Source organism: Perissodus microlepis, chromosome 11 (assembly GCF_051167445.1).
Source record: "Perissodus microlepis isolate ML-2025 ecotype Zambia chromosome 11, ASM5116744v1, whole genome shotgun sequence".
In the NCBI taxonomy this organism is placed as follows: domain Eukaryota; kingdom Metazoa; phylum Chordata; class Actinopteri; order Cichliformes; family Cichlidae; genus Perissodus; species Perissodus microlepis.
This window is the reverse complement of record NC_140471.1, coordinates 27,012,378-27,036,274: the sequence shown is the minus strand read 5'-3', so window position 1 is coordinate 27,036,274 and position 23,897 is coordinate 27,012,378. Positions and strand designations below refer to the sequence as shown.

The window sequence follows — 23,897 nt, the reverse complement described above, 5'->3', positions numbered from 1 at the left end:
CAATTTAATCACGGGGAAATTACGCCCTTGGTATTGTGCCGTATTATAAAGTGTTACCAAAATGACTGTAGATTTCAGAAATCCTTCTAAAATAAATAAAAGAATCTCATGAATCACTTTGTTCTTTGTTTTGTTCTGTGTTTTTTTTTGTGCTAATAATACATAATATCTGTAAAAAAAAAAAAAAAAGTACCACCTAAACTCACGTGTGCCATACAAATTGAAAGCTGCACACTCCGTCATCTGAAAAGTAAGTCCATGTGGTCTGTTGGTCAAACACCCACAACTGCGCCATCACCGGAGCGCCAAGGGTGCTCTGTTGACACTACATTGGGACTGCGAGAATTTTGTTTTACTTAGATGTCTCAGACTCGTGCTCCTCATAGAGGACAAGTCGACTTGCTGGGTCCTACTGCAGAGGTCATGCGAGAGTATAGGTGAATATCCTCATAACACCAGCGGGCGGAGCAGGGCAGAGCCGACGTGGGCGGGTCAAATGGAGACGAGCTCTGGGAATGTATGTGGTAAGAGATCGGATCTACCTTGATCAGCGGCGCTGTTATGTTGCTATTGGAAGTCGTCCCTACTAAAGGGCATGCTTTGAGCTTTAGCTGCGGAACAAACGCGAAGTAAATAATGTACACGACAGAGCGCAGGCGAATGAGCCTGCGAGACCCAAAGAGGAAGGATCCAGTACGGGTGTCCGCTGGAAGTTTGTGGCAGGACTCTTTGGCGTTAGAGCTGAGCGCCAGCAACGGCTCGGGTAAACAGATCGTTTCTCCGCGGAGTCGAACCAGAGCAGTGTCAGTGGCATACATTGTCAACGAGGACGCGTCAGTGCCTCACACCGAAGAAAACTTATCACTAAAGTGTCTGAAAGAAGCCTGCGCGGACGCACACGCTCTTCTCAAAACGATTTCATTTGACAGAATTTCCCAAGGCACTACAGACATTCTGGATAGTTTCTACAATGCAGGCAAGTGACGGCATGCAGACTGTAGGGTAATGTAGCGGATATATGAGCACAGAATTATACCAAATTACGCAAGTTTACTTTTATAATCCCCCCTTACAGATGTTGCAGTGGTGGAAATGAGCGACTCCTTTTGCCAGCCTTCCCTTTTCTACCATCTTGGAGTGAGGGAAAGTTTCAGCATGACTAATAACATCATTCTGTATTGTTCTAAGCAAGATAGTGATCTGCAAGCTCATAAGGTAACACATGGTCCCATTTATTGTTACATATTGTTTATTTTATACAGTCTCATGTGCTGGAAATGGAAAATAGTTCAACAGGCTTTGCTTTATTACTGCAACTACGGTGGGATATTTTCCTGAAGGGCTAAAATATTGTTGTATCTACATTTGATTTAGAGATGGACCTTATTTAACAGCAAAACACCAGTTAGGGTTAAAACTTTAATCTGTGCATTGTACTTAATGTGAGTGAGAGAGATGGAGCCAAAAATAAAAAGCTATAGTAATTGTTATGCAATGTAAAGCAAGCTATGGCTGCCATTAATTCATATTTTCATTACTGAATAAGTGTACATATTACCTTGTTAAATTAATTTCAGTGCATTCATAACAAAGCTTTAGCCTTGAAGTCATTTGTGCAACACACCTGTGACTGCTTTGTCTAGTGTCAAATGATGCTGCGGTTCCATTGTGGTCATGCAAGCTGTCCCAGCATGATATTTGATGCATCTATTGTTGTCCTGCAGGAGCAGTGTGGAAGTGACACCTTCATCCCATATGTAGTGTCACCTCAGGGCAAAGTGTTTGCCTGTGACGTTGCCATGATGACTTGTATCAAAGACCTGATGCAACCTAGTTTCCAGCTGGAGCCGCTGCTCATCCCCCTGGTTGAGAAACTGGTGCACCTGCTGAACAATGTGCACATTCAGTCCAGGTCAGACATAAACTTTAGCAGGGTGTGGTTAAACATTATTACTTATTTAAACATTATTATACAGTGAATGCATGTTCTTGAGCTTCCCACGTATGCAATGTCACTTAGCGTGTTTACAAAGGATTGTGAAATTGTGGAATGTAACACCAACACTGGACTATCTGCTGACAGTGAGTACTTCCGGGAGTCAATTAGGCATGAGATTCGCATGGCACGGGAGCGGTTCAGCGGCAGAGCCTTGAGCGAGGAGTTAAACCACATCCAGCAACGCCTGGATAGTGTAGATCTGCTTTCTCCGGATATTGTAATGAACCTATTGTTGTCCTACAGGGACGTTCAGGTATGCATTTATAAATCTGTGTGTCTAAACTAGTGATTATTTATTAACATATTATTTTATGTTATTGAATTAAACAAAACAGCATATTGTTGTCAGAACTCAAACAGTTTTAACATTATTATGATCATATGATTGCATATCTATGTTTAGCCATATTTCATTATAAAAGAGCTACTGTTCAATCTGGGAGCCTTCACAAGTATTTGTATCAACAAAGAAGATCAGATTGTGTGTTTAGTGAGCATATGAGCATTAACAAAAATAGCTATGGGGGTGAAATTATTCACAATTGTTTGTCAATAGTAATATTTTTTATATAATAAACTTCAATGTAAATTATTAAAATTGTCAGGTGTGATTCAAACATGATAATCATTATATTTCACTCTCTTCCACTTTTTCTCAGGATTACGATGCCATGATAAAACTGGTGGAGACTCTGGACAACCTGCCTATGTGTCAGGTGGCGAAGCATCAGAATATCAAGTTTCACTATATATTTGCTCTAAACAGGTACCAACTTGACTGCTATTGTATCTTGAGCTTGTCAGTATAGTTCTGTTGACATCTTTGGTTCACGCTAGGTGCTTTTGTGTCATTGTCAGTTTGCAGAGATCTTTTAGAAAATTCATATTCACCCAAGATATGAAGTTCTTTATCATCACAGTGGTCTGTTATGACATATACCCATCCTAGGAGGAATCAGCCCGGAGATCGTGAAAAGGCTTTGAAAGAAATTCTGCCAATTGTGGAGTCAGGGAACAAGGTGGCATCAGACGTCTACTGCCTGTGTGGACGCATCTACAAGGACATGTTCATGATTTCAGCGTTCACTGATGAGTCCAGCAGAGACCAGGCCTGCTATTGGTACGCCAAGTTTGGCCATACAAAGTTTTCCACATTTGAGAAAAGTGGCATTTATGTCATGTTTTCCAGACTGTTTCTTTTATATAACTTGCCAGGTATGGGAAAGCCTTTGAGACAGAGCCAACTCTTCACTCGGGCATCAACAATGTGGTCCTCCTGATAGCAGCTGGCCATGAATTTGAGACGTCTATAGAGTTGCGCAAACTAGGTGCTTTGTTTTTTACCTTTCCATCAGAGAAAACTTAATGTCTGTGGATTTATTGTGTCATGCATTGAATTTGATCCTTGAAATTCATTTTTTTGATGTTTTAAATGTCTGAGATGATGTGCAGTGCCAGAAAATATATTATTAGGATTCATCATAAGCTCAGTCAAAATTAGATTAATACTAAACATTTATTAGTTGTGTTTTAAAACGTATTTCCTGTTACAAAAAGTAGACCATGTCATTAGTGCGATAAATGTTCAGCTGAGCCACAGGATATGAGTCACGTAATTGTAATACTCATTAATCCCATTCAGTGAACACTGCACCTTTATGAATGGGGAGATTGTCATCCTGGAACAGAGGATAGAAATGTTTGCTTTTATTCTTGTCTCCAACTTGTCAAATATACCCCAAACTGTCCCAGTAAAATGCCACAGCTCACAGAGCCACCAGATCCTATCACTGAAGGGAGTAAAAATTAAGTTGTTTTTTCCCGTAATTTCTCACCCATTTATGAGGAAATGCATTTCAGTATGCTGTACACATATCATGTTGTTTTCAGTTGTTGGCCAATCATGTTTTGACAGTGCATAGTATTATAAAGGCATATTACGTTGTATTCAATTATTTATTTTGTTCTTAGTCCATAAATGAGGTTGTAACTGTGGTCAGGGTCATCCTCTGTTGATTTGTTAGTAACCTCTTTTGTTTTGTTTTATGATGTCAATGTCTAGGTGTGACTTTAAGCACCCTGCTGGGTAGAAAGGGTAGTCTGGAGAAGATGAAGGACTACTGGGATGTAGGTTTCTACCTTGGAGCAAACATTCTTGCAGGTGAATACAGGAAAGTCATTGAGGCCTCTGAGAAGCTCTACAGACTCAAGGCCCCTGTTTGGTGAGACTTAATCATCCATTGTTGATGAGCAGTATCAAGGTGTTTAATCAGTTACTAAGCCACATGTATTTTTATATGATTGTTTTTATTAAAAGTGTGAAAAGCAAATAACAAATAACTGCCGAGTTCAATTTCTGTTAGGTATGTGGCATCTATTATGGAGACATACATCCTGTACCGTCGGTTTGCCAAGTTACCTGAAGTGAGATCTCCTAAACAAGATACAGTGGACTTCTGGATGGAGCTGCTTTTGCAGACCTGTAAACCCACTGCCTCATCAAACTGTTGTCCAGTAAGACCAAACACCTTACTGTAGCTGTAAATAATAAACAGGACACTCATCTTCTCATGGAGTAACTATTAATCAGGATTCAGTTCTGCTCATTTGGATTGTAAAGTTAACATGTAACAAAGCAGGAGATTCCCTGGCATTAGAAATGCATTAAACAGCCATGTAGATATTTAAAATAGATAGTACTGGAACTGGTGTTTTTCAGGTGCTCATTCTGGAGCCCAGTAAAGTCTTCCAACCAGCTATTGTGTCTGTGAACGAGGAGGACCAAAGTCGCACTGTCCAGCTAAAACACGCCACACGCTTAAAGGTATGTAAACTGTCTGGGCCCCCACTTATTGAGCCACTCTCTGATTGGAAGACATTTGACTCTTTGAACAAGTCATACATACGTGTGTATGAATGTATATCATATTTTGTAATAAACAAGTTTTCTGTCTGAGTGTACAGTCAGCTGGGTGAATAGGCATGTTCTTTTAGAGCCACTGTGCATTTAAAACATCAATATTTGTTCTTTTTATTCTTGCATATGTTTTTATTAGTATGTAAAAACTGGTTTACTGTGTGTGACAAACTCTGTATTAGCTGTAAAACACTCTTTTAACCTGTGTCTAAATTTGTATTTAATTCTGCAGAAGGGCTTAAACCAGTGGACTTTCCAAGCATCTGAAATTCGGGGAGTGAGGTAAAATAGAGCAGAGCATGTGAGCTTTTTGTTGATTCCTCTGTGTCTGCAGGTCAGTGTTACTGTGTACTTCAGCTGTGTCCCGTCTACCAGACAAATATTCCAGAAAAAGTCATCTGCTGGGTGACTTAACAATAAATCGTTTTATCAGGTTGTGGTATCATAGGGGGGATGATGAAAAACACATTTTCTATTAGAGCCTAGTGGGGCCTTGCTCTTTATCACTAATACTTAATACATTTGATTTACTTTTATTTACCTATAGCTTCCACTGAATTACAAACAATAGCTATCTCCTTCAATAGAACAAATAAGGATTAAGAGATACAGCCATGGTGTCGTCTGTGCCAGTTTTATGTTCAACATATTCAAACATAAAGGTTTGCCTGTTTGAATGATTAAAATCTGTTTACGTCTTTCTCATTGCAGTGCTTCAAAGATTGATGAGCGGAGCTGCTTTCTGTATGTCCACTACAACTCGGATGATTTCCAGCTCTGCTTCCCATCTGAGATTCACTGTAAGGGGTGAGTGATTAACACTTGTGTGAGATCATGTGAATGACATCCTCGCAGATCAACTGATTTGCTAGATAAGATCTAACAGTTTGTGTGTACAGGGTGCAGAAAAACAGTCGGCATGCAAATGAAAGTAGTCAATTACTGGATGCTATTACTTGGTATGAGTCATATTTTCTGTACTGCCCTTACTTGCTTTTCAGAAACCTCTTGACATAATTTAGAAGAAAAAAAACATCCCAGCTGAAGTAACATCTAGTACTGCACTACCACACAAGTTTCAGTTTTCTGTCTGCTGCCATATTTTTATAGTTTTTGACAGAAGCTTATATTCACTCATGACTGGCATGAATGTCAAGTTAATTTAGAGTTTTTAATGGTTTCTTTCTCCTGTTCTTTTTCCAAGGGTGTAATGACTGTAGAACATGCATCTCTAATGACTTTTAAAAATCACAAATTGAATGAAGAAATTTGAATTTATGTGAGATATTCTGTAATTCACACAAGGTGAGAAATATACATATAGGCTCATATACACATTCGCGCACTTAAATCTTTTAATAATTTGCGCCGAAGGTCTTTTAAATTGACAAGAACAAGGTCTTAACTTCTTGTTAGTGATCATGATTGACTATAACTAGTAGTTTCTCTTTGGTAGTAAGAATTTATTTGACAGCATTCACTGGATTGACCAATACTCAGAACAACAGGAAAATCTTAGGAGCTCAGTGACGACCTAATAAGGAGAGTTTTAGATTTAACCAATTTGAGGAGGTCTTCTGGAGCCATTTCAAAAAAACTGCAGATTCAGACAATTGTATCTAAGTAAAGCTTATTTGCATAGGCTTATTTAGATGGTCCTGAAGAAGACTCAAGCTGTCACCCTCAAATGAGAGGAAATTATTTAGGCTGTTTAGGAACAGCTAAGGAACTACTAAACACTTTCCAAAATAAATGGAGTTTTACATCACCATGAACTCAGTGGGTTCCAACCAAGAAAAAGTCCCTTCCCCAGACTAAATACCTTCAAGATTTGCTGAAATTTGCAGCTGCAAACATGGACAAGCCAAATGCCTTCTGCAGAAGGGTTTTACACTTAGATGGCCACAATGACAAGAGGTATGTTTGTAGGAGTATAGGAGAGGGACACTGTACCAGCTCTCATGGTACAGTGTCACGGTAGTGGTAGCATCATGCTCTAAGGCTGTTTTGCTACCAGTGGTACCAGTACATTGAAAAAAGTGGATGGAATCATTCCTTAACTTCACCATATTTGGGTGTCCCAGCAAGACAATTATCCCAAACACACAAAGCTGGTTTTACAAGGGATAAAGCAGGCTGACAAAACTTTTGAATGGCCTTCCCAAAGTACCGACTTTAACCGTAATGAAAAGTTATGGCTTAAAAGCCAGGTTCACACCAGGAAACCAACCAATTCAAATGAACTCTAGCACTCCTGCCAGGAAGAATGGTCATATATCCAGCCAGAATTATGCCAGAAGCTTGTGCCAAAAGTGTCTGGTAAACCAAATATCAGTGGGGGATGTACAGTATGTGTAGCCTGTATGTTTAATTTTCACTCTGTTTGGATGAGAAAAAATCCCAAATGAATTAAAAAATTCTGCACCCACTTATTGCTTTTAAAAAGTTATGTATGCTGTGCAATCATTCCACCCTGGAAAACAGAATAGTTTAATGAAATCGATAAAAGCCCAATATGATCAAACATCCATGCTTATTATGAGTGTAAATGAATTTCTGACCACAGCTGCATATAATAGAGTTTGTTTGTTTTTTTCCTATTAACACACTGCCAAGTATAACATCCTGCTTTTCCTGTTTTCACTGGTATGTTTTCTTTTAAACAAATTAAGTAAAAATGAAACAAACTGTGATAAATAGAACTAATGAGGGATTACTTGTAAGCAAAATATCCACATTTTCTAATTTCAGCCTCACATCAACCTTTTCTATCACTTGTTTTTTTTTTTAATTACCAGAGACAATATCAGGCTTCTCATTCACATCTATTCAAATTTGATCAGCCATTGAAAATAAATATGAATTTTATTGTAGCTACTTGCAGTTGTGTATTTTGGTGTGTGTGAACCAGTGTGGCTAACAGCCAAAAACCTATCAATCTGTTTATAAGTAAATCCCTCAGCAGAAATCTACAGGGACCTCTTCACTTGAGCTGATGTTTACTGAAAGTATATTTAAATTTATGCTACAGTGAGAAATATTTTTATGTATGTCTCTTCTCTACCTAGTTTCTGTGAGTTGGTAAACTCCCTTCTCCAGGAGGCTGAAAACCATGTTCAAGATATAGAACATACACTCGGAGAAATACTAGAGGTCAGTTACAGTTCCTTCTATATCCGGATTGCAATATGTGTTCTATTTTAGGTCTGTGTTAAAAAAAGTGAATGCCATTTTATTTAGAACTGAGCTACTCTTGCAGATGTGGTTTTACATGTGTTTCACTCTCATAAAACCATGTTTAAAGTTAAAATTTGAAAACCAGTGTTATTTATAAAGAATATATCAAATCTATGTCTGTCAGAACTGCCTTAACTCTACATGACAAAGCAAAGTGCTGGAAACATTTCTCTGATATTTTGGTCCATATTGACATGATAGTGTCACATGGCTGCTGGAGATTTGTCGATTGCACATCCACAATGCAAACATTCTTTTGCATTCAAAAGAAACTCTCATATGTTTCTTGTAGTAAGTAGTACTAGTGAGAGAGTAACTGGGTAAACTAGAAAAACATTGGTGGGAAGAAATGCTCAAAATGCTGTTTTGATTCATTTAAGGTGGGGACCCTATGCAAAGTGTAGCCTAAGTTTCCGGTTCTTAGTTTCCTGTTTTAGTGAGTTTTTATTTGAGTTACTGTTGCCTTAGTATCAGCTCAGAGCAGTGTGGACAGTCTCCTCTGACAACTGGCGTTAACAAGCCATTTCTGTCCAGAGAACTACTGCTCACTCGATATTTTCTCTTTTTTGGACCATTCTGTGCAAACTAGACATGGTTGTTCAGGAAAATCCCCGTAGATCAGCAGTTTCTGAAATACTCAGACAAGGCTGGTCTAAATATGAATCATACTGTCTTCAAAATCACTTAAATGACATATATTCCCCAGTCTGATGCTTGGTTTGAATTTCAGCAGGTAGTCATTTCCATCTCTGCAAATCCTGCCATTCTCCGCTGAACTCTGGCATCAACAAGGCGTTTTACCCAGAGAACAGACACTCACTGGATATTTTCTTTTTTCAGATCCTTCTTTGTAAGCCTTAAAGAGGAAAATCTTAGTACGTCACCAGTTTGTGGAAAACTCAGACCAGCCTTTCCGGCCAACAACGCCCATGCTCTTTTTAAAGTCACTTAAATTTCTCCACATTCTGGTGTTCATTTCCTACTACATCATGTCATTTTCACCATGCTTGCGTAATAAAATGCAATGAGCTGCTGCCATGTTATTGACAGATGACATATTTGCATTAAATATTGATCAGGTATTTGTGAGTTCATGAGTATAGTAAAACCTTTAGCAGATGTCGCATTTTGCCTTATTTAAACCTCTGAATGAAGGTCTCCTTAAGTTCCTAAAATTCTGTTTCCATTCACTCTATACTGATTCTTACTGATTCTCATTCTACAGTATATCTATGAGACCAATGAGAATGGTGACAAGGTAATACTTGGTAAAGGAACTTATGGTGTAGTGTACGCTGGAAGAGACCTGAGCAACCAAGTACGCATCGCCATCAAAGAGATCCCCGAGAAGGACAGCACGTAAGAAAACACATATGTTACCCTTCTGATGTTGTCACTTTCAGATTACGCTGTAATCAACAAAATCTGCTCAGTTACAGTAATAATATGATAGCGTTTAGGTAGTGTTAACCACATAAAAAGAAAAATACACTGTTGACAGACGTGGGAAAAAACCTTCTATATGTAGCAAAATATTTATTGCTTTTGCAAACTTTTAAGGCAAAGGTTTAAGCAATTAAGTCCCCTTAAATAGTTTGTTTGTACACCCAAAATCCAAACCTAGTTGTGGTATATTGTTTATAACTCCTATATAATGATGGAAATGAAAAAAGGCCTAATTTAGACAATGCAAATCACTTGTAAAAACACAACAATGTCACAGCAGTACCTTTATTCTTTTGTGTTGATTAGGTATTCTCAGCCCCTGCATGAGGAGATTGCTCTGCACAAGAGGCTTAAACACAGGAATATTGTCCAGTACCTGGGCTCTGTCAGTCAGGATGGTTTCATCAAGATCTTCATGGAAGAAGTACCTGGGGGTAAAAAGATGACATTTGATCTTCTAACACTCCTAGCAATAAGAGTACCTGTCATTACTAAATCGTAACTGTAATATAAATCAAAGCTTCAAAAAAGTTTTTCTTTGATTTTTTTTAATTTCACATCTGTTTGTGGAAAGAGCTGTTATCACAAATGTAAATGTGTAATTAATCAGTTTGCTCATATGTAATCTACAAGCAAATAATTATCCTCTGACGTAATGAAATTAGGTCACAGGGTGGAGCGATGTGGTTTGGGAAATCGGAGCCATGGCATCAAGCACAGGTTCCTGAGAAATTCTTAAACACACACAAGCCTTGATGTTCCCTATAAGTCTGTTTCCTTGCTTTCTGTGTGCTATTTGTCATGGGCTTCAGGGAAATCATGTGACCAGAATTGTAATGCATGTGTGATTATGTAACATCTACTGGAAGCCAGTTTTAAAGAAGTGGGTGGTTCTGAAGACATCCTGTTCAGTGGAGGAAAATGTTTACAGACAATGGTGTGATTGTGAGAAAAACATCTTGAACCTCTGATTAGAAACGTGCACAGTCCTAATCCATTGCTTTGTTTGATTGTGCCAAATGTAATGGAGAAACAGTTATTTTAGTTGTGCATGTGATATCATTATTGCATCTTTTTTAAAACTAATAACCTTGTCAGGCGCTGGTTTAGTTCAGTGCGTGAGCGGGTGACCGTATGGCACGTGGCTCGAAATCAGTGGCGTGGGTCACCTTGTGAAATTATGCATTTCCTCTTACAGGTAGCTTATCTTCTCTTTTGCGCTCGAAATGGGGTCCTCTGAAAGACAACGAGCCCACCATCATTTTCTACACCAAGCAGATACTTGAGGGTCTAAAGTACCTTCATGAGAATCAGATAGTCCACAGAGACATTAAGGTGAGCAGATCACCTTTGGCCTCGTGGCAAATAGTTTTCTGGTCTACTGTGTCTTAAAGTTTAGCTTTGTGGTATTCACTGGTTTTGTTCCTTATGCAGGGTGACAATGTACTGATCAACACTTATAGTGGAGTTTTGAAGATATCTGATTTTGGAACCTCCAAACGGTTAGCAGGGATTAACCCCTGTACTGAAACATTTACTGGTAAGTTGACATTTATGACATTATTAAAAGATTGTTATTATTAAAACATTTTTACACGTGAACTCCTCACAGTAGTCGAACTTTCACTTTTCTGGTGGATTTTCAATAGGAACTCTGCAGTACATGGCCCCTGAGATTATAGACCAAGGACCTCGGGGTTATGGGAAGCCAGCAGATATCTGGTCTCTAGGGTGCACTATCATAGAAATGGCAACAGGCAAAACACCCTTTCATGAGCTGGGAAGTCCCCAGGCAGCCATGTTCAAGGTAAAAAAAAAAGGAGTTGTGTTTTCTACGTAAGTTAAAAATGCTCACAGTGGACTTTACACATAAGGAAATTTGGCAGATTGCGGCATTGTGGAATGCCTGGAATTATATTTCATGGAACATTCGGGAGACTTTTCCTTTGGAGACTTCCATATTTCATGATCATTGTTTATTTAGTTTTTTCAAGTACCAGGTGGATATTAGATTGATTAGTAGGGATGGGTATTGATAAGATTTTCACGATTCCGATTCCATTTTCGATTCTGTTTAACGATTCGATTCTTTATCGATTCTCTTATCGATTCTTTTTAAAAAAGGAGAACACTGAGGTCGAATAGCTTAGAACTTTGTTTTATATCTTCTCTTTGAACAAGATAGAAATTTAGGAGTAACATGGCCTTACAAACCCAACAGTGAGATCTTAAGAGATCCAGCCTATGGCTCTTCAATGGGGTGTCACAGGATCCCCAGGAAAAAAATTGTAAATGTAAAACAATAAAATAAATATTCTTCTGTAGCAATAACAAAGTATAACATAAATTATTCTGTAGCAATTACACAAGAATATCCAGTAATGTCCCTGCCTACAATTAAACACATTCACTTACTGAAAATCATCTGCTGTGGCAAATGGGTTCAAGCCTTTGACCACAAACTTAGTCACTGCTCGGTGACATTCGTCTATCGTGGCCTGAAAAGAGACGCTACCGGTAGACTGCAGCGAGAACTGCCAGCATCTGAGCCAGACTCTGTCTGTCTCTCTCATCATGGTCACCTAAATGCACAGTAATGGCAGGTTTTGTAATAAGGCAGATCGCGCTAACATAATATGTTGATTATTTACCTGCCGCATTAACGGGAGAGGACGTGCAAACGTTACCGCTGCTGCTGGGTTGAGATTCACGAGTCCGGAGCGGAATTAAAAACACGACATTCATTTAAGGTCATCGCGTGTTTTGTGAGCAAATGCTTTTGCATATTCGTAGTGTTTCCTCCCTTAAATGAAATATCTACTTTGCAAGTATTGCAAGTTGCCCTGTTGTCATCCGTTCTCATAAAGTGTAACCAAACTTTTGAGCGTTTGAGCCGCTTAGGCGCCATGTTTCCTGCCAGGTAAATGATGCTCCGCAACGTGGTGACGTCATTCGGGGCGACTGGAATCGATAAGGGAATCGTTTGCAAAAATGACAAACAATTCCAAGGAATTGAAACAGTGGGAACCAGTTCTCAACAAGAACCGGGTTTCGATACCCATCCCTATTGATTAGATATACAAAGTTTTAAATTCAGTTACACTTTAGGTGCATAATTATTTGCACAACACAATTCTGTGTAATTTTGCCTCTGTACAGCCTGACAGTGGTGCACATTTTTATATAGTCCCCCCACTATCAGACCAAGTGATTACACAAAATAACATAACTTAAGTATACAAACTCCTTTTTAACACTTGGATGAAAATCATTTGCAGTCAGTGACACACAATAACATCTTGATTTATTGATAATAAAATCCACTGTAATGGTGTCCAGAAGCAGAATGACAAAAATTGTGTAATTTTCTCAAAACTCATCGTCCTAATACATATGAACCCAGACAAAGAGAGCTATCAGCATAGCGTAAGAGCTATCACAGCACAAGAATCTCAAAGCAGAATGTTTCAATGAACCTTTAAAAATTCCCAACTAGGTTGGCATGTTTAAGATCCACCCCAAGGTTCCAGAGTGCATGTCAGATGAGGCCAAGGGTTTCATCATGAACTGTTTCGTGCCAAATCCAGATGAAAGAGCCACAGCGGCAGAACTGCTTAAGGACCATTTCCTAAAGTCGTCTACGAAGAAAAAAGCTAAAGCTGTTCAGGAATCCCTGTCTATAAGTGAGAAATACACTTAAAATACACACATTTCACCTCTTACCCATTTTTGCTTTCTATAGCAATGATGCAGAGTATCTAAACCCTATTTCTTACAGCTGACTATCAGCGCAGTATGTCTGTGCCTATCTCCATCCTTGTGGAGGATACTGATTCTTACTCTGACTTGGTTGACCTGTCTTGTTCTCTGGACCTGACGAGGTCGCAGTCCTCTCTCAGAGCAGAAGAAATCTCAGAGAGCCCACCGAGCACCAACAGCTTCCTGTTGTGAGTAAGATTATTCCTCAAAAGAAACTCAAAACCTTTTCATTTGTGCACAAACTATGATTATATTGGATCTTACTTTACTGGTAAACCACACTGAGGTTCTTCACAGTCCTATAACTTGTGAAAAAAGGCTATAATGCAAAATTCCCCATGCCATTATTAAATAATACATCTGATGTGTTACTGATAGCCATATCTACATTTTTCTATCATACAATGGTTATTGCAGCATGTTCATGGCTTATTTGTGCCATTTATGTTTGTTTGCATTCAATTTTTCCAGAATACCAGATGACTCCACATCAGACATGAGCAGTCCATCCTCAACAGAGGAGAGTACTGGCCTTTTTATGCTGAGAAAGGACAGTGAGAGGAGAGCCACGCTGCACAAAGTTCTCACTGACTACATAAGCCATGTTGTGTCTAGTATACAGCAGTCTGTGCCTCAGGTGGGTAAAGAAAAGTTACCGCACTGTCAAATTCTGTTATAGAATTGCTCTTCAATTCTGAGACTGAGATTGATTTTAGTTCTCTAATAATGAATAACTCTTTATAATAGAGTATTTGAAAGCTTATCAATATCTGCATGTTTAAACTATTAGGTACACGTTGACAGTACAGGGTTGTGGGACTCTGTGATACTAGTCCCCTCCGAAGGTGCTCTATTTGATTAATATCTGGCCGACACTGACACATTCTTTCATGTTGGTTCTTAGCCGACAGAAGTGGTACCTGTCTTTTGCTGTTGTGGCTATCTGGTCAATCTCCTCTAATTTCTGGCATCACCAAAGAATTTCTGCCCAATTTCTGTCTCGTGTTACACATATTTTCTTTTTATCTGACCATTTTCTGGAAACCCTAGAAATGGTAGTGTAATGGTAGATCCCAGTAGATCAGCAGTTTCTGAAATACTCACACCAGCCTGTCTGGCACCAACATTTAAAAACATTCAAAGTCAATTAAATCACCTTTCTTCTCCATTCTGGTGCACGGTTTGAACTCCAGCAGGTCATCTTGATTATTTCTGTGTGCCTTAGTTCATTGAATTGGTGACCTGTGTTTGGCTGATTAGATAGTTGAGTAAATGAGCAGTAGCAAACATACCTAGTAAAGTACCTGGTGAGTGTATAGGCCATACCAACTGAACCGATTCCTTTGTAATCTACTATTAACATATTGCCTTACACATATTGCGCCACCGACATTGCAAACTAGAGAAATAGGAATGTAAAGCCAAAGGATGCACAAGCAAAGGTTACCTGTTTAGCTAAAACCTGTGGGAGTTTCCCTCATGAGGGTTTTGGTCCTTAAATGCTCTTAGATTATTATCTTATGTTTGATAAGATGTTTCTTGAGGATAAATAAAGTTTCTATGGTTCTTTTTCCTTTCTTTCCATCTACTTCCATGTACTATTCCTCTATAAAAACCTTCAGATTTTTCTTTGCATCACAATTTTTAACCATACTTTTACAATAAGAGTTAATAAAAGATGTTAGTGTATCTCGTTTTATGCATTTAGGTTAGAATTTGTTTTGAGCAGAGCATTTTTTCCTTATAATCCTGAAATTTTTGTCATTACTAAAGGAGAAATGACCATTAATAGGAACATTGTTATCAATAACAGATACAAATTTGAAATGTCCACCTTTATCACAGTGAAAAAGACCATTACTCTCCAGCTGAAAAGAACTACAGAGAGATGAAGTAGATGGGTTTATATACTTTGAAAACGAGAACTGCAGAATGTATCCTGATTTTAAAGTCTCCCTTTCTCTGTTAAAAGTATGGTGATGGCTCCTCGATCACTCCAGACCACATCACCAAACTCGTTATTTGTTTACGTGACAACATCCATTCCCCGGACAGGAAGCAGCTTACCAGCGGCTTGCTGGAGCTTCGAGCTACGCTCGTAGCTGCCTCAGTACCTCTGAACAGCCTACAGGTGGTGCTATTTAACTTCCAAGATGCAGTAAGTTACTTCGGAGCCCAAAACCAGATTTTGCTGGTGATTGCACTTCACTTTCAAAATTTCAAGATTTTTTTATTTAGCAATTACATCACAATTGAGAATAAGCCTCCTTATATTCATACAAACCCTTCTGACCATAGGTGAAAAAAGTGTTGAAGGAACAAAAGGTGAAACCTCATTGGATGTTTGCTCTGGACAATCTGCTGAGACAGGCAGTACAGGATTCCATAACTGTATTACTGCCAGGTAAAGTAGGCATGTGCTTCATTCCATAATCTGTTTAACATTTTTTGTTGAGTAGAAAGAAACAACAACATAGTGGTAAGAGTGTTTGCCAGAGGAATATTGTCAAGCAGATCTTCAGTTGATATTTCATCGTGTTTATATTTTATTTACATTTAAATGTATTTATTTTCTTGCCTGTTGATTTTTTAATTTATTCATTTATATTTCTTACTTATCTGTTTTTCTGATACTAATTTACCCTTTGCCTTTCAGAACTCAAACTCCATCTGCAGTCCTCATTCGAGAGTGAGGACAACACCTCTGAGGAGCTGTTTGCCGATCCAGACACTCCTGTAGCTCTAGTCCCTGACCAGCTGGTGGCACCAGCATACACACAGCAGCAAGATCCAGCAAATGACGTGCTGCCTAGAGCCAACCCTAAACCTGCAGACTTCAACCTTAACACCAACTGGCCACTCAGCGAGAACCTGAGAGATCTGCGACTGGAGACCAGAAGGTTTATTTCGCCTGTCACCTTTATCAACAAACTATATTTAACAAACTACATACATACATAAAATACATTTTTATTTTTATTTTTTGTTTTCTCAGCTTTCTTTTCATATCCCCTTCATATTTCCTGTAAAATAGAATAATCGTGACTAACATTCCTATTAGGTGTACACAGTGATTCATTTAATTTTGGGTTGCAGGGCTTTCTGCTGAGTGTTAAGGCTATTTGTGTTGTGTTTCAGACTGCTGAATCATCTAAGCGAGAAGGAGACAGAGTATCAGGAGCTACTGAGGAACTCTCTCTGGAGAAAACAACAGCAAATAGATGCACTGAGGAAAGAATCAGTCAATGAGGGTAATGTTGTTTTAATGCCAAAACTTGTTACATCTTACGAAATACTAGCACAGTAACTGCTGTGTTACAGTAAGCACTTCTTTCCCCACTCACCTCTTTTCACTCCCCTCTCCCGCATGTCATTAATTTTTTTGTCATCTCTCTCTCATAATGTGTATTTTTTCCTGTCTATCCCTGCTCCCTTCTCTTTCGCCTCACCCTCCAGCTGGTCATGGCAGATGGGTGCCCCTCCCTGAGCCTGGTTCTGCTGAAGGTTTTTTCCTGTTAAAAGGCAGTTTTTCCTTCCCACTGTCGTAAAGGGCCCACTCATGGGGGACTGCTTGATTGTTGGGGTTTTCGCCAATACTATGGGTTTTACCTTACAGTACACAGGGAATTGAGGTGACTGTTATTGTGGATTTGTGGTTTATAAAGAAGCTTGAACTGAACTGAATTGTGTCTGTGATCGTGCGTTTTTCTGCAAGCTGGGTTGTGCCAAATAAATGCAGCCTGCTTTATTTTCCTGATTTGAAATATATATATCATTGAAGTGTATTCTCCTGATTTGCTATATCCTGAACTAAGACGTGAATCTGAACCATTCCTTTAGATGATGAAATTTTCTTGAATATTTGAATATTCTGTTTGTACACCACAATCAAACCTGTAACCCTAGAAAATTAATTCAAGTTTTGCGATTTTTTTTTTCTACTAGATATGAGACAGTAAACAAAGATGTTTAATAGTTATTTGAGGAGCACTGAAGTTATTCTCTCGCCTTTTGTCTGACAAACATCAACACAAGCTGTGACATGAGCAGTATCATAGGAAGGGACCAAGCCTTCTTTGGATTATCAGTACACTCAGTGATTCTAATTACTATTTCTTAACATCTGCGCCAAGCAATCCCTACCACACCTTAGCTACAGGCTGATGGTGGATTTCTGCCTGACTAGTTGCTGTCAGAGGCGTTGGCTGCCAGATCAGCTGCTAATGTGCTCAAACTTGACTTGTTAGTTTGTATAATGATTATACGGGCTGGCTGCCGAAGACGCTTTTGTTGTGTGTAACATTAACACCATTAAATACACCATGTGTTTATGAGTGTCTGAGAAAACCTAATGGTTGTAACTCTGTGCATTATAGATTTGGAGTTGGCTTCACAGAAAAGCTCCAGACCAGAGAAGAAAGCCTTAGCGCGCTGGCTAAAGACTGTCCCCATAGATCAAGACACTATCAACAAGGTAAATTCAGCAAAAGCTCAACTTTGCACCCCTAAGGCTACTTCGTGTTACTCATCCACCTGGTATTAATCCACACCTCTGTGATCCTGTTTTCCAGTTGCTCTCTCATGAGTTCACCTTGGACTGTCTCCTCCATATGGCCGCCAAGGATGACTTGATGTACTGTGGAATAAGGTGAGCTGCCTCCACGCATCACCCCCTCAAAACACGAAGTCTACACCGTTATTTTAAGTTTCATCATAAGTTTAAGCAAAGTGACATTGCACATGAATGTGAGTCCACTGTTGCTGTTGCAGAGGCGGCATGCTGTGTCGAATCTGGGCAGCTGTAACAGCTTACCGGAAGACCCAGCTCAGCACGCACAATGAGGACAGCGAGGACACCCTTCTGTAATGGCTGCTGATGTTACACATCAAAGGGCAGGTTCATAGACAGGCTGGCCCTGTGTGTGGTCTGGAGGAACAGAGGCATTTCAGGTTGCTGATGTAAAGCAGATTAAATTTTGAAGACATTTTTAGACTGTGAATGTACTATAAAGGAGCATCAGAAGCTTTTTACTGAAAAGCTAAGTCATGTCAAAATTTTATTTTGTTATATTATGTTTTTACATTTTATCAGGGTGTCAGAAGGTAGAGCTTTAATTGTATCTTTAGAAGATATTTCATCAAGTGACGCTGTTTTCCTGTTTCACAGAAAGCTAAGCAGGATTTGAAGTTATTAGAGACTATATATAAGACTAACCTGTATTCCTTGTTTGGAAAACAAATGTTATTTGTACTATAAGCCCTTATAAATTCATTCAAATAATAAACAGGAAGCATTTTTTAACAGTCATTCAGACTGGCTTGTTATCTCCACACAGTCCTTTGTTTCTAACAGGGAGAAGGTTTTTTTCAGGGTGTGATGTAGCATGGAAGAAGTGATGTAGTGGTGAACAGTCTTTAAATTCCACACGTGTTTCCTCATCTGTTTTCACTGTGTTGACGTCTCCTTAGAGACAGTGACGTGAACTTTGTGTGTGTTGGTTGATATGTGTGATGCATGTGTCTGAGAAGGTCTATTGTATGACTTTTTGCTGTTCTGGGTGGTTTCATGCTGTCTAGTACTTAGTTCTTCAGTTTATGAAAAAGAGTTAAATTTTAAGTCTAGACATGAGAAACTGGGCTCGAGTAAAATGACGAGACTTAAAAAATGAAGAAAAAGATCAGGAGTGTAACATTTCAGAATAAGTTAGGCAAACAATCTTTAGAGAAGAATGAGGAGATTCTGAGGATGTTCTTTATTTTAATAGGAGTGACAGAAAGGCAGTTTAATGTCATATGCTTGTTAACTCCATTCTCTTTCAGTAGGGATGTGACTTCAGTGGAAGCATTGGGCTGGCTCCTGCTAGCCATAGTACTCACTATTGTGAGTACTATTCGAATGATATGCAAAAATACATGTCGCCAAATAATAGCTAGTATTTGCTTTTAAGTCCAACCCTCTATAGCAAATATAAAAGCATTTTCCACAGAGTGATGTGCATTAATATGCAATACACACCAAATGGGGCATTTGACCTACAACCCTGAATTGAAAAAGTAGAAGATGGATGAATGGATTGGTGGATAAATTCGCAAGTGCCAAAATTTAACAGCCATTCTACTCGTAAAGGCTGAGAACTTTTAACTTTTCTGATGCTAATAATTGACTCGTCTCTGTCAAACCGAAAACCAGGCTAATTGGTGCCTACACGTAAAATTATAAAAATATATCTGAGTGCTGCAAGCTTGCATTTTCCCCCACCTGAAACGTTACAAAATTGCATTTAGGAGGAGATGAATTTAAGACAGTCTGAAAGACTAAGAATGCTAACATAAAAGTACCTCTACTGAATATGAAGGCAAAGCAAAACCAAAGTAAGCAAAGGTTGTCAACCAGTAGGGGCCATTGCTGACACGATGCTGGAGACAAAATGGGACAAAATTGATCTCTTTGGACTGTGTGGCAAAGGAAACCTTGCACAGGGAAGAATGTGCAAAGTCAGCATGGAAAGGCAGTCCTCTCTGGAGATCTGTGGATACCTCCTGCATAGAGTTTAAGAGAAAATCCCTTAATGAAGAATAAAAAGAAAATGCAAAAAATGTGATTTGCGTCTGTGAGGTGTGCCCACAGATTTCCACATATATCAGTTAGTGCTTTTTACAGATTTAAGTCTGAAGAAACGTAAAGTTGGATAGCTCTAGGCTATCTTTTTACTTTTATTAAGCGTACTAGTATTTAAAAAATGGATGAATCCAATATCAGAGCATCTAACTATAATTACAAATTTCTATGGTATACTTGCAATATTAAACACTACCGAGATACTAATTAAAATCCACTGTAGCTCATATATCACTCGTACTATAACTCAAAACTGGCATTTCCCTTTCCTGTGTTCACAGATTTATGATATGCTTTATTCATTCGTTGTCATAAGGTCTGAAAAGCTCTTCACAGACATGGCCAAAATACTGATTATGTCTGTCTGGCAGTAAAGATCAAAAGCTCTGATTTACCTTTGCATTAATTTAATGGGCTCAGCAAATCGGAAGGTGTATCAGTAAATCAAGTAAAGCATCTTTCTCTTGTGTCCTTGGATGCTGCCTCAGAGAAAAGTAATCGCCCTGCTCGAGTATTATCAACCAGTTTTAACAAATTTGACCATCTCCTATCTGCAGATCCTTGCTACCTATTATTTGTTTATCAAAGCATGCAAGATACACAAAGAAGGATTCTCTTTATAGTTGATATTTAAAATATATGTATTTATAACTTTTGTATTCACCTCGACTTTTAAATAAATCTGTTTTTGAGATTTGAGTGTTCAAATGTATTTCTTTTAGGTAAAATGACAAAAGGTGGTTGCTGTTATGTCTGGCACACTAACACTCACATGAATTCTTAACAGTGAGTCACATTGCCTTAAAGAAACAACACAGGCAGCAGTGGCCATATTAGATTCATTTCCTGATACACATAATTGAATGTAATGTGAATGTATCCCCCTGAGTCTCGCTTGTTTGAATAAGCTTTAAATCACAGTAGCATTAGGATTGTACAGCTAATAGCATGCAAACTGTTGGCTTTGATCAGCCAGTACGCCGTGTGTCAACTTACTAATGTGTAGAGAGAGTAAAGTCGAGGTTACATTATGTTTTTCATTATTCACACTGACAGTCCAATTCTCTTTTTATTGAACATATAAATCTGAAATATGCTATTTGTGTTGTTATTTCTGCACTGTCTGTTTATCTATTCTGTTAAGTATATTAAGAGCAATGAATAAAGCTCAGTTCCTTGTATGTGTACACTTATTTGGCAAATAAATCTAATTCTGTTTTTCACAATCTCAAATGAGTCTTATAAATTGCTGCATATCCTTTAGTCTGTGCTTCCTGCATTTCTAAAGGAATCATGTTTGTGTTGCCTTATCACTGTTCATTCTTCTTTCCTTAATCCCTTCATTTATGTTCTGTCTGGAGGTGGAGCTAAGCTACTGATATGCAAATAACAGGGACTGCTGTCAGGGGGATTTTGGCAGGCTCTTGGGGGTAGGGGTGGTGGGGGGGGATTGAGGACGACACACTGGGAGGCCCAGAAGCTCCAGGGATTACTGAGCTCACCCTGTGTGCCATCCCCCAAAGGACAGGTAACCCCCCCCCCCTCCTGAACAGCAGAAGCATGCATGGTAGAGAGCTAAATTTGACCATTTCTTGTGAGATATGATTAAAAATGCAGCATGAGTCAGACATTTTGCGCTTGCACTGAAGAATAAATAATGTTTCTAAATGTAGCACCACTTCAAGCGGAGGTTAGTTAAAAATTCATCACTTTTTTTTATGACATATTAACAACAGAGCTCGCTAACAAGCTGACTACTGTTATTTTCCCTGAAGTCTGTTTTAAAGTGCGCACTCAACTGCTTACATGCCTGCAGGCGCGCGCACACTTATGTATACAGTACTAGATGCATGAAAGGATCACGTCTCCTCAACACACGTTCCCTTCAAAGAGCAGTAGATGTGTGCAATGTGATCACATGGACAGGTTATGAGCAGATTCTTTGCATTTCTGTTACACCCCTGACTCCTGATGACACTTTACTGTGTATTTTTTACCTGCACAAAAATAGCATGTTTTACTTCATATTATCCTAGGGAGGTTTGATAATTGTCAATAATTTATTTGTTTATATAGAGTAAATGTGATTCATAGATATATATTTGTCATGTAAACATGCAACTGTTGATTAGTATTTGTATTTCTCTGGAGTTTTTTTTTTTATCTTCTTGAACCTCAGGAAGAGGAAATAATATTAGAAGCAATTTTACTGGAAGACAAAGTGTTGTTGCTTCAGGGGCCAGCCTGAAAAGGAATTTAAAGCTATTATAGTATTTACAGAAAAGACACAACATGGACACAAAAGACAGACAGCTGTGATAGTTACAGCTGGACAGAAATGTTCTCTCATCAATATAGATTAATCCTGTCTAATCTAGAGACTTGCATTAAAAAAGCTAATCCTGTGAGCATCAGCATGAGTAAGAACATGTGTGTAAATGTATGTGTCACAGAGCTCAGTTGGAGCTTGACCTGAAGAGCATTTCACCCTTTGTTTATGTCTGTTGTTTGGGGAGTGGGTCAGTGTGAAGGCAAATCATTCATGTGACTCTTAATATCATTTATTATTATGATCATTGGGTATAATATGCAGTGGGAAAGAATGAAACTTTCAGTGTTATAAGAGCAATGTCATGACTGTACAATGCTGTATTACAAATACCCTTTTATGCTACAGTTTTAGCCATAGCTTGCAAAACAACATTCCCATAGCCATCAGCTGTACTGCTGTTGGCACGCTAAACTAAGCTGGCGTTAGAGGTGCATGTTTTTTCTCTTATTATGAACTTTAACATTGAACACCTTGTGGCATATTCCCAGTTGTTCCCTTTGAGTGAAGGGTCAGATAAATGCAAATGAATACAAAATTGTTGATTTTATAACCACCTTTAACCTATAAAGAAACATTTATACTTACTGAGCAGACTGCTAGTACACACCTGTAAATTCTGGTTGTGTGAAAAAATTCTCACACCAGTCCATCTAGCACCAAAAACCACACCATTTTCAGAGTGACATAAATCCCCCCCCCCCCCACCATTCCAATGCTCATTTCAAACTTTAGCAGGTCCTCTGGCTCATGTCTACAAGCCAAAGTGCTTAGTTTAAATGAACAGACATGCCTAATGTGGTGGCTGATGAGTATATATCAGAGGTATCTTCAAAATTACTACATAATTCTGATGAATATAAAAATGATTTTAAGTATGTGCTTTGGACAGTGCAGCATAATTTTAGAATGTTCTATACTTTTGTTGACTTTTTCTCCCCTTTTGTTTATTCTGTTTTTAAAAAAAGTTTAATTAGCTTTCCTTTCCTTTCCTTCCCTTCCTGATTACTTTGCGGTGATGTTGCTGGTGTTCTCTTGGCTGGTCAGTTTAACCTCACTGAAACTCAGGCTGTTGTAGTGATGGTCTCCCTCCCTTTAAATGGAACTAGAGGTCAAGGGAAGGCACTCCCACCCCTATAATTCAAGTTTTTCTTTTTCCTGCCTCTGTTATTTTCCTCTCTCTCCCTGTCCTCGGTGGGTTGTCATGGAAATGAAAGCTGGGGGGGGGGGCTTCTATTATTGAAGCAGTTGTGGGTTTGGTAGTGGGCTGGGAGTTGGGTATAGTGAAATGAAGCGATTCATGCACTCATAAACAGAGAGTGCGCTGGAGCAGAAGGGCGGTGGGGTGAGGGAGAGAGAGGCGAGGAAAAGGAGAATAGAGAGGGGCCCCGGGGGCGAGCGGAGAGACGAGCCAACTCCACGTGTTTTGGCCCTGTTTCTAACTGATTGCACGTTTTAGGCCATTACGTCATGGTCTGCGAGGCTCTCTGCTGTTTGAGACACACTGCTGCGGAATCTCATTCCTCATGGAAGATGGCAAAATGAACTCTTGGTAATGCCACCTGTTGTTGGGATGGTAGGAAAATACTGT

At 38.9% G+C, this 23,897-nt stretch overlaps 1 protein-coding gene across 1 annotated transcript; it reads left to right on the top strand.

The window, feature by feature from the left end:
* Positions 1 to 294: 294 nt before the first annotated feature.
* Positions 295 to 20,671, top strand: LOC146378066 (mitogen-activated protein kinase kinase kinase 5). The gene is made up of 28 exons (XM_084943733.1): positions 295 to 976; positions 1,076 to 1,215; positions 1,725 to 1,912; positions 2,084 to 2,252; positions 2,659 to 2,765; positions 2,949 to 3,119; positions 3,215 to 3,327; positions 4,062 to 4,221; positions 4,363 to 4,513; positions 4,719 to 4,823; positions 5,149 to 5,198; positions 5,628 to 5,723; positions 7,985 to 8,069; positions 9,379 to 9,512; positions 9,906 to 10,033; positions 10,798 to 10,934; positions 11,034 to 11,139; positions 11,249 to 11,406; positions 13,096 to 13,282; positions 13,378 to 13,546; positions 13,830 to 13,995; positions 15,331 to 15,516; positions 15,657 to 15,762; positions 16,015 to 16,258; positions 16,497 to 16,609; positions 17,735 to 17,832; positions 17,930 to 18,006; positions 18,129 to 20,671. Exons 1-28 carry the CDS (start codon positions 637 to 639, stop codon positions 18,223 to 18,225), a joined length of 3,981 nt encoding a protein of 1,326 aa, XP_084799859.1. The 5' UTR covers positions 295 to 636; the 3' UTR covers positions 18,226 to 20,671.
* Positions 20,672 to 23,897: the final 3,226 nt, after the last annotated feature.